An 11,301-nucleotide genomic window follows, 5' to 3' on the forward strand; every position below is an offset into this window, starting at 1 on the left:
CCTCCTTTTCCCGCCTTAGGTCCTCTTGGGCCTTAGCTAGGCCGACGTATTGGCCGGTCGTTGGTGGCCGGCCACGTCCCTTCTTAGCCTTGGGCACCGCTCCTCTACCAAGGGGCGGCGCCTTGTCGTCTTCCGGGATTCGCCGTTTGCGGCGTGTCCTGTCCGGGTCTGTGGGCAAGCCCTCGGAGTCCATCGACACGTCGGATGTCATGTCGTCGGAGTCCAAGGGCCAGTCCTCACTGTCGTCTCCGGTATCGTCTCGTCCTTGGGGAGGCGGTAGGGAGAATTCACGCATCACGTCGCGCAGAACGACGCGAGGCGAGCGCGTCAACTCCCTACGTTCCTCTTCGTCATGTCCGGTAGGAGTAGGAGCGCGGGGCTGCGTCCCGAGAACATCCCGGTACTGCAGCACAGGCGGCAGGTCGGGTAAGTCCCGGATTGGACAGCCCCGCTCCTTCTTTCTTTGAGCCAGTCTTTTCACCCGGTCTACGCCGTTAGGCTGGTAGACGGAGAAATCCACGTCTTCGTCCGTAATTGCGTCCGCCGCCGGCGCGGTTAGGTGCGCCGGTTTCGGACATTCGCGCATTGTCGCGCCCTCTCCTTCCTTCGCCGTTGCAACGGCCCCCTTACCCTCCAACGCATTTTGTGCCGCCCCCGTATACGTGCGGCAGACTCCCGGCGAACCGGGAGTGCGGGATTCTCCAGTAGAACTGGTACCCGCCCGGGGAGAATTTTCAAAAGTGCGTGTCTCCATGATTTGATCTATTAAGGGAGATTCTGCCCTAGTGCCCTTGCGACGTAAGCCACCTGCTCGCCACGCATCCCAAGGCCGGGCACCACAAACCGGGGATTAGGGACCCACGGGTCCATCCATCCACAAACACACACACATATGTACACAGAAACACACGCTGGTGTATAGAAGGACGCGAACCCTGGGGGACGCCGCACTCGACCTCCAACCACTCTATGGACCCCGACCCGTCCTCGTACACGACCTCCCTATCGGAGAGATACGCATTCAACAGCCTCCCGAGATACGGGGGCACACCGAAGTAGATCAGTGCCTCCCGTATTACGCTGTGAGGGAGGCTGTTGAAGGCATTGGCGATGTCAAACGACACCGCCACCACCACCTCTCCTCGACGTTCCGCATCACCCGTCACTGACCTTAGGCGCCCTAGGGCGTCGACGGTCGACCGACCGGCCCGGAACCCAAATTGACTGTCAGACAGCCTGGGCCCGGGTCCTTTCTCCAAGTGCTGAACGAGACGGGAGGCAAGGATAAGCTCAAAAGCCTTGCCCACCTCGTTCAACAACACGATCGGCCGCACCGCCGACGCACAGTCCGGTGGTCGCCCGCCCTTCGGAATAAGGACGAGCCGACCCTTCTTCCAAGCCTCCGGGAACTGTCTGCTCTGTAGGCAGCAGTTGAACAACTCCCGGAGCCTATCTTCGAGGTGCAAGAGGGCTATCGCCAAAACCCTCCCGTGCACCCCGTCCGGACCAGGCGCCCTCTTCTTACTACGGAGGCGGGACATAACCGCCTCCATTTCTGCGTCAGTGACGGGTGGCGGAACATCCTCCACCACCGAGTCCAGCATCAGCGGAGCCATTCGCGGAGGAGCGAATCCTACTGGGAGGTCCGGGAACAGTTCCCGGACAATATTCCCCAGCACTTGTGGCTGGAGTGTCTGCGTTAACGGGGCCGACTGGGCGCGAAGTTTGTCTCGCGCCCTTTTATACGGTCGGCCCCAGGGGTCATTGTCAATCCCCTCCACCAACTCCAGCCACGCTCGCTCCTTGGCCCGACTGATGGCCAGCTGCAAGATCTCCCTTTTCGCCCGGTAGACCCTATACAACCGGCCATCGCGCTCCTCATCCTGGGGACGGCGCCGCCTGCTGCGAGTATATGCGCGACGCGCAGCATTGCAGGCGGCGCGAAGGTCAGCCAACTCCGTCGACCGCCAGTAGACCGCCCTCCGGGGTGGGGGGCGACCCCGCACTCTAGGCATGGCTGCTCGGCAGATGCTAGTGAGCACGTTGCCAAAACAGCCCGCCAATTCGTCTACCCCCATTCCCTCAGAGGGCGGAAGACTCCAACGGCCGACGATGGCCGCCTCCTCCGCCAGTTCCCGGTTGAGCTTTGAGAGAGCCCAACGCGGGAACTCACTACGTCCCCCGAAGCGCGATGCTGGACTCGATGCGGAGGCCGAAGACACCTCGAACCGTATGTAGCGATGGTCCGAGAGTGTCTCCACCTCCGTCACCACCCTCCACCTCTCCACCCTGCGCGCGACGGCGGGAGTGGCGAACGAAAGGTCCACCACTGAACCGCCCGTCCGCCGCACGCAGGTCGGGACTGCTCCTGTGTTAAGAAGGGACAGTCCCGAGGCCAAAGCCCACTCCTCCACCTCTCTCCCCTTCGGATCAGTGACAGGGGAACCCCACGCCGAGGACTTGGCGTTGAAGTCCCCTGCCACAATTACTGGGAGAGGGGCTAGCCTTCTAATTAGCGGCCCTAGAGCATCGAGGAACTGCTCTAGGGCGGCTAAATTACGGTTTGGGGAGAAGTAGACCCCGATTATGGCGTACTCCCCCCAAACCGCCACCACGTACCCGGGACCCCTCATTCTGGGTATGAGGGGGGGGCCAGCGCCAGGCCGCACCAAAATAGCGACGGAGCCCTGATCATCCCCAGCCCAATGTGGCTGAGGAGGGACACAATACGGCTCCGCCAATACCGCCACATCGACATGCCACTCCGCCATCGACTGCAGGAAGAGATCCTGGGCCGCGGCGGAGTGGTTTCCATTGCCTTGAAGGAAACCCAAATGTCCAGGCATTACTCGGACATTTGGGCCTCAGGCGACGCCACTCCCCTGGGGGTGTTGGGGAGTTTACCACGAACGGGTGGGGGGTTACAAGACCTACCCCCCATCACGTGTTCCGCTGGGCGGCCTGCATCCGAGCAGACCGCACATTTGAGTTTGGTCACCTGACATCCTGATGCGTTATGCCCAGGCTGACCGCAGCGATAGCATAAGTTGCTACGGTCTTTCATCGAGGGGGGGCATAACGCAGCGAAATGACCCAACCCCAAGCACCGGAAGCAATGCTTGGGGCATGCATTGACAAGGTGGAGCGTAACTTTGCTCCACCCTACAGCAATGCTGCCCAGTGACACCAATTTTTTAGCAGCCGTCACTGGGCAGCTCATTCGAGCAAAGCCAGTGCCAACTAACCCCCGCTGAATTTCTCCCACCCAAATTTGAGCGGGGGAACAACCACCTTCTCTGGCGACCGCAGACTTTACCGATTCTGCGGTCGCAGCATCTGAGAGGCCCGTGATTTTGAAATCAGCACATTTCACGGGCCTTGAAACATCTACCTCGCCAGCAAGTACCTCCGACAGGCGAGCCGCCAAGGTATCCGCCTTATCATGACTGGTGGAGCCAGGGATCTCAATGACCCTGGCTCCCGTAGCCGCCTGCCTAATGCGAAGGGGTCCAATCCCAAGGTCATCCAGGTTGATTGACAGCTCCGCCTTCTGCAAGACGGAGCTGTATGTCACACCGCTGCTGACCGCTTCCGGCTTCAGCTTTACTACTACGGCTGTGGAGCGCGGCATCACGACCTTGGGCTTCTTCACTGCCGGTTTTACAGGCTCAGGTGCCTTCTTCTTGGGCGCTTTTCGGCGCACCACCTCAGTCCACCCTGCCGCAGGCTGCTCCGATGCCGTAGCGGTTGTTGTGGGTGCCTCTTTCGAGGCACTCGCTGCAGCAACGGCGCTCTCCGACGAAGAAGAAGGGCCAGCGTCCATTGGTTCTCCGGAATTCGATTTCTTCGACCCCTTAGCCTTACTCTTTTTGGGCTTAGCTGGAGCAGGGGCCGAACGAACCTCTGGGCGCACAGGAAGCGCCGGAAAATCCTCCCGAACCACACGGCGAGTCACGTTTGACGGCATCACCGGTGAGGCATCGCGGGCCTGTGAGGCAACTGGTGCCAGACTGACCTCCCTCTTTTCTTGGGCTTGGGCCGCCCTCTTTTTATCTGCAGCCAGGGGCGGGCGAATGGGAGCCAGAGGAGGCAAGCGCTCCTCTAGACCCGCCAGACGCCTGTCAACTAAACTGCCCACCAGTCGGGCAATATTCCTCTCCAAAATGCCCAGCTGTTCGCTGGACATCGGAGAACTCTTCGCCTTTACTGCTTCGGTACGGCTCTCCTCAAACTCGCGCTTGTAAGCGCGTACTTCCTCGCGGAGATTCGCCAGTTCTCGTTGGAGCCGATTATTATCGGCTTTGAGACGGCGAGTCTCCTCTGCTTCGGTACGCGCCCCAAGCGCGTCTAAAACAACCCTCAAAGTGGAGGTAGCCCGCTTAATTTTGTTGGCGTAGCCACCTTTGAGGTTGGTGGACTTGTTGGCAATGGCAAGAATCTCTTGGAGATTACTCTCACCAGCACGCAACAAGTCCTCCGGTCCCATTACCTCTACATCAAGGTCCAGAGGGCCTGGCGGTGTGGGATTGTCCAACACCGTCACCTCCTTTCTAAAAGACCTCTTCTCTAAAGAGGCAATAAAGTCTGCCTCCTTAGCCTCCTTGGTTCTTTCTCGGAGTTCTTGACGAGCAGCAGATAATCTGCTCGTCGAACCCCGAGTCTTCCCTCGTTTGGCCGTCTGGGCCTTGACGGTCCTGTCAGACCCTACACCAATCTCCTCCGTGTCGGAGCCTGAAAGCTCCGAGAAAAGTCGCTTACTCGCAACGATCTCCGACTCCGACATGGACGGTATTGACTCCGTCCCCAAAAGCTCCTCGACAGATATGCCCGCTCGGGCAGAACCCCTCTGAGGACCACAACTCCTTTTCCCCCTAACCTGTTTCTCCTTCTCACAACTCCCCCCCTCATTCCTAACTTCCTCCAAAATATTATCTTCCCCAGACCTTTCATCGCCGTAAAAGGCTAGGAATTCCTCATCAGAGGACCTGTTCCCCCCCCCATGAGATCCCCCCCCTTCATCTTCTACTCCCCCCTGTCTACTTCCACCTCTTGAAGACATATCCCACCAATTATCCGCCCAAAATACTCAGACGGATAACGATATGGAATATTGCCAGGTACAAGAAACCTTAAAACTATGCAAAAACCAAATAAAATCCAACACCAAAATTAACAAAATAACACCAAATAAAAGAGTACAACTAAAACTAATTTTTAAAACTACTTCCACCCCAATTAGAGGTCACCCTCGCAAAAGAACACCGGGACAAACTCGTCGACCGGTGAAATTTTACTTGGACGACCTACTAATAAAACACCAGAACACAAAAAGTCGAATTTCTCAAAAACCACGGGGGTTTTTGAGACGAGACAAGCACCAAAAAATTCGTCACCGTTAGGCGCATCGATTGACACCCTGAACTTAAATATCCGATAAGAAGCATAGGCTCCGCCCAACCTAACCTAACCTAACCTAACCTAACCTAACCAAGTGCATTAACTGCACGAAGGCGAAGAGAGGCAACGAGGAGCACAGCGCCTTCGATAGAGAGTGCTTGGAAAGAAAGAGGTGGGATGCTCTGGCCAGATCGGCGGTAGCGTACTGCTAAGGTTGTCCCCGGTGAGTACTTCCAGTACCGAATTCTGCAGGCCAACCTCCAGCGGAGCCAAATCGCCACAAGGGAGCTAATGCTCGAAGCCACCAAGCGTAAGGCCTGCGTGGCGCTGCTGCAGGAGCCCTACATAGGTGGGGCCCGGAGTATGAGGACACACAACGGAGTGAGGGTCTACCAGAGCGATGGGGAAGGGGGCGGTGTTGTCAAGGCGTGTGTTGCAGTATTCGACGACACGTTGGATGTCGAACTGCACACGCGCCTCAGCAACAACAACATTGTTGTGGCCACCCTCCGAACCAAAGCCTGGGAGATGGTTGTTGTGTCCTTCTACTTCGAGCCCGACAAGCCTGTGGGGCCCTATCTGGACCATCTTATGCGGATAGGAAGAGAGTTGGGATCCGATAAGATGGTCTTGGGAGGCGACGCCAACGCAAAGAGCCCGTGGTGGGGTGGCGATGTGGAAGACCCGCGAGGAAGAGAAGTGTCTGCTGTACTGGAAGCAATGAGCTTACACATACTCAACACCGGAGACATACCCACGTACGACACCGTCAGAGGGGGTAAAAGGTACACTAGCTTCGTGGATGTGACAGCATGCTCCGACGATCTGCTGGACCGAGTGGGCGACTGGAAGGTGGAGGAGGGTCTGACGAGCTCGGACCACAACGGCATCTCCTTCGGCATCACACAACATAAATCCACAGGCACGAACATAATACGTACCACACGCATCTTTAACACTCATAAGGCAAACTGGACTCAGTTTCGTGAGAAACTGACCCAGCTGATGTCAGACAGACAATTGACTGTACAAGCGATAGACTCAATACAAAGCACACAACAAATAGATGACGCAATAGACAGTTACACAGAAGCCATAACACAGACATGCAGAGACACTATGCCGACCAAAAAGCACACACAGAAATTCACCTTGTCGTGGTGGAATGATGAACTCGCGCAGATGAAGAAGGAGGTCGCCACGAGGAAACGCAGGATCCGAAACGCAGCGCCTGATCGCAGAAACCGCGTGGTTGGGTTGTACCTGGAAGCGAAAGAGAAGTATGAGAGTGCAGTGAAAGAGGCTCAAGTAGCGAGCTGGAAGGAGTTTTGCCGAAAGCAGGATAGGGAGGGGGTCTGGGAGGGCATCTACAGAGTGCTGAACAGAGTTGGAGGGAGGGAGGAGGATCTGCCCCTGACAAGGGGTAGTGAGACCCTCGACGCCCGAAGCTCCGCAGAACTGTTGGCGGAGACCTTCTACCCCGCGGACCTGGAAAATGATGAAAGCGAGGAACATCGACGGATGCGCCGGCGTGCGGAGTCTTTAGACTCCGAGCCGCCGACGGGTCCGGACGACCCCCCTTTCATCATGGAGGAGTTGAAGAGAGCCGTAAGGTCCTTCAACCCTAAAAAGGCCCCCGGGGCGGATGGTCTCACGTCCGACATCTGCCAGCACGCTGTAGATTGTAACCCGGAATGGTTCCTTGCCCTGCTGAATAAGTGCCTTACTGTCGGCTACTTTCCAGAAAAATGGAAGCAGGCGACAGTGGTGGTGCTGAGAAAGCCGGGCAAGGAGTCATACCGGATACCAAAGGCCTATCGACCGATCGGCCTCCTTCCCGTTCTCGGCAAAATCTTCGAAAAGATGCTGGTCGCCCGACTTAGGTTTTACCTGTTGCCCAAAATAAGCCCCAACCAGTATGGCTTCATGCCCCAAAGGAGCACCGAGGACGCCCTCTATAGGTTGGTGAACCACATCAGAAAGCTGAGGGAGGAGAAGAAAATTTCTGTTGTGGTATCACTGGACATAGAGGGGGCCTTCGATAGTGCTTGGTGGCCGGCCATAAAGGTTCGGTTGGCTGAAGTTGGGTGTCCGGGGAACCTGAGGCGAGTGTTCAGTAGCTACTTGAACGGCAGAAGAGTGAATGTGAGGTATGCCGGAGTGGAAGTTGGCAGGGGGACCGACAAGGGGTGCGTACAGGGGTCCATCGGTGGACCGATCCTGTGGAACCTCTTGTTGGACCCCTTGCTAACTTTGTTAGAGGAGATGGATGTCTTCAACCAAGCGTTCGCAGATGATATAGTGCTGGTATTTGAAGGGAAAACGGCCCTGGAAATCGAGCTTAAAGCAAACAAAATATTAGAGGAAATTAGGAAATGGGGGGAGTCGAACAAGCTAAAATTTGCCCCCCATAAAACTTGTGCGCTTCTGTCAACAAGGAAATTAAAATTTGACGTTCCACGACTAGCTATGGGGGGTGTCGACTTAAAATATTATGACAATATAAAAATACTAGGTTTAACGATTGACAGCGGCCTGACATTTAATACCCACGTCACTGAGGTATGTAAAAAAGCAATATCACGCTACAAGCAGCTCGCCAAAGCTGCTAGAGTAGGATGGGGGCTTAACCCCCAGATAGTTAGAACCATATATATGGCCGTAATAGAGCCGACTATTATGTATGCAGCAGCAGCGTGGGCACCCACCGCGGAAAAGATGGGGGTCCAAAAAAGGCTCAACTCCGTCCAACGGGGTTTTGCCCAGAAGATCTGTAGAGCATATCGAACCGTCTCCTTGAACTCTGCAATGCTGTTGGCTGGGATACTCCCTCTTGACCTCAGGATACTCGAAGCATCGAGGCTCTATGAGGCCAAGAAGGGAGTACCACACCCGGTACTAAGAGACAGGGAGGTGGAGCGAATGGCTCCTGCGATTGAGGACCCACATCCGGCAGAGCAGGTAGAGCTGATGTTCGGATTGGTAGATGAGGACTCATATGCTGACGTGGTTAACAGCCACGTCCATAGGATTTATACGGACGGCAGCAGGATTGAGGGTCGAGTCGGAGCCGCACTTTCCGTATGGAAGGGTGAGGCCGAGACGAAGGCCGTCAAGCTTGCATTGCCGCCGTATTGCACCGTCTACCAAGCCGAACTTCTAGCGCTCCAAAGAGCTGTAAACATAGCCTGCAAGAGCGGAATGGCAAAGGTCGGTATCCTTAGCGATTCCAGATCGGCACTCCAGGCAGTCACTCTTAGTTCCCCTCATCCCCTGGCGGTGCAAACGAGGGCGGCCCTCCGAAAAGCTGCATTGCAGAGGCGGGAGGTCTCCTTGTTTTGGATTAAGGCGCACGCAGGATTGAGAGGGAATGAGAGAGTAGACGAGTTAGCCAAGGAGGCCGCTCTGGGCTCGAAGAGGAAACCCGACTACGATCTGTGTCCTGTTTCATTCGTCAAGCGTATCTTAAGAGAGGATACGGTTGAGGAATGGGACAGGAGATACGAAGTGGGAGGGACGGCCGGAGTCACTAAGCTCTTTTTCCCAAGCGCTGCTGCTGCACACAAAATAGTCAAGAAAATAGACATTACACATCACACAACACAGATACTGACTGGCCACGGCGGGTTCGCCTTCTACTTGCACAGATTCAAGTTGAAGGAGGATCCGTCGTGTTCGTGTCAGCCCGGAGTTGAGGAGACGGTTCCTCACCTGTTACTCGAGTGCCCAATTTTTGCAAGCAATAGATACGATATTGAGCAGAAATTGGGCACATCGATGACGGGTGAGAACCTGCCTTCTATCCTGGGGGGAAAGAAGAGGGAGATATTCCTCGGTTTTTGTAAATATATTGTTGAATACGTAAATAAGACAAACTGTGATAAATTAGTGTGATGATAGTTGTAGGTTCTTTACTGTTAGGTTTTTACTGTGATATTAGGGTTAGATTGAATGTTTGTGCCGTAGTTTTATCATTTATTGTTGACATTATTGGGCTTCATTTTATTGGATTTTATTTGAGTTTTATTAATTTTATTGTATACCGTCCGAAATTTAGTAAATTTATTGATTTTATTGTATTAACTATTATTGCTTTTATTTTTAATTGTATTGCTTATTATTCTGTGTCAAAAACTTCGAAATGTATATTAAACTGACATGTACTAGAAGTACTTCACTGTATACAAATGACAAAATTACTAATGTAATGAAAATTTATAACCATAGTGTACTAGATAAAAGATGAAAACAAAGTTTGTAAGAAATCAATTAAAAAAAAAGAAATGAAAATTAATGTATTAGTATAAGAGCATTACTTAAAAAGAAAAGAAAAAGATGAAAAGAGCCAAAAAACAAAAAGAAAGCAAAAAACAAGCCCTGATATTGTTAGGGGAATGGCATAAGAAAAAGAAAAAAAAAGAAAACCTAACCTAACCTAACCTAACCTAACCTAACCTAACCTAACCTAACCTAACCTAACCTAACCTAACCTAACCTAACCTAACCTAACCGGGACCATTCCACTATCAAAAAACTGGTCTCGGCCACAGCTCCATGATGGCATATAAAACTGATAAAATACCGGACTGACAACAAACAATCAAGAAGATGACATCAGCCACCAACAGGTGGCCCACGAATAAGCCCCCACCACCAACAGGGGGCAGAGGACATCAGCCACCAACAGGTGGCCAACACAATGAATAGACCCCTCACCCAGCGAGCGGGACTGGCATGGACCAACACCTTTAACATCCCAGAAACTCCACCCAGCTTTGGTGACCCCTCAACACCCGAGCCAATGCCAAAACACCGAAAGGCAAAGGGTGGAGACAAATCGTGAGGAAAGTGGAAAATGCCGGACTTACCCACTGGGCTCCAACTGAGGTCCAAAGATAAATAAAATAATCAAGAAGATGACATCACCCCGGAAGATCAAGACTTCGAGGACATCCCAGTCAAGAAGATGACTTCCGGGAAGATGACAGCAGCCACCAACCAGGTGGCCAACGTCATAAGACCCCCAAAAACACCAGAGGTCACGACACATAGAGCCCCTTCAGGGCGAATAATGTAAAAACCCGAAATGTATCCGACGCAAAACGATAGCATAAAAAGAAAATATATTAATATCAAAAGAAATTCAATCAGGGCACGGGCCATCTAGGCCTGTGGAGTTAAAAAAAAAAAAAAAAAAAAAAAAAAAAAAAAAAAAAAAAAAAAAAAAAACCTAACCTAACCTAACCTAACCAGAGGTGTGTGTCAATCAGCAAGGAGAGCGAGCCATTATCAACATAACCAGATACTCAGAATCTCCTTATAAGGTGAGAGGGTGGTCTGTTCTTTTACAGGAATACACATGCATTACACATTTCTTCTTTTGGGGTTCATACAGTATGACTCAGAGCCTAGCATTCTCCACCGAAAATATCTCAGACAACCCTATGCCCGGATGTCCGGCTGACCACATTCAATATCTTCATGCTGAGGATCTACCAAAACTGTGCGAGTGGTCATGGCCTCACGAAACAAAGACCACAATTAAGGTGTGTCAAACAAAAATGGGCCTACTTGAAAACAGTCCCAGCGGATTCTACGTGGATGGGGTGAGGGCCTCATGTGGACAATATGTCTGTGCCACCGATTTGGGGAGATACTTCATTCACACCACCAGCCTAGAGTCTCTGTCCAATAAGGAATCGACTACAGAGATAATAAATGACGCACTTTGTACCTCTGAGTACTGCATAAACCCATCCACCATGATGCTTTACAAGGTACTGGAACCTCTGAATCCTGCAACAGGCTGGGATCGTGCCTTTCTCACAACCTCTGGAGAGACACTCATGTGGAAGAAAGCTATGTACACTGTAACACGCGCTCGGCGAGATACATCCGAAGATC

The 11,301-nt window shown here is 53.0% G+C and overlaps 1 protein-coding gene across 1 annotated transcript; it reads right to left on the reverse strand.

The window, feature by feature from the left end:
* Positions 1 to 2,845: 2,845 nt before the first annotated feature.
* On the reverse strand, positions 2,846 to 5,059 carry LOC121738235. Its single transcript, XM_042130185.1, has one exon. It carries the CDS (start codon positions 5,057 to 5,059, stop codon positions 2,846 to 2,848), a length of 2,214 nt encoding a protein of 737 aa, XP_041986119.1.
* Between the last annotated feature and the right edge of the window lie 6,242 nt (positions 5,060 to 11,301).

Source organism: Aricia agestis, chromosome 22, assembly GCF_905147365.1.
Source record: "Aricia agestis chromosome 22, ilAriAges1.1, whole genome shotgun sequence".
Lineage (NCBI taxonomy): Eukaryota > Metazoa > Arthropoda > Insecta > Lepidoptera > Lycaenidae > Aricia > Aricia agestis.

Bases quoted from the DNA above. Each gene is read 5' to 3' on its own strand.
- LOC121738235 (XM_042130185.1), bottom strand. From the start codon at position 5,059: ATGTCTTCAAGAGGTGGAAGTAGACAGGGGGGAGTAGAAGATGAAGGG.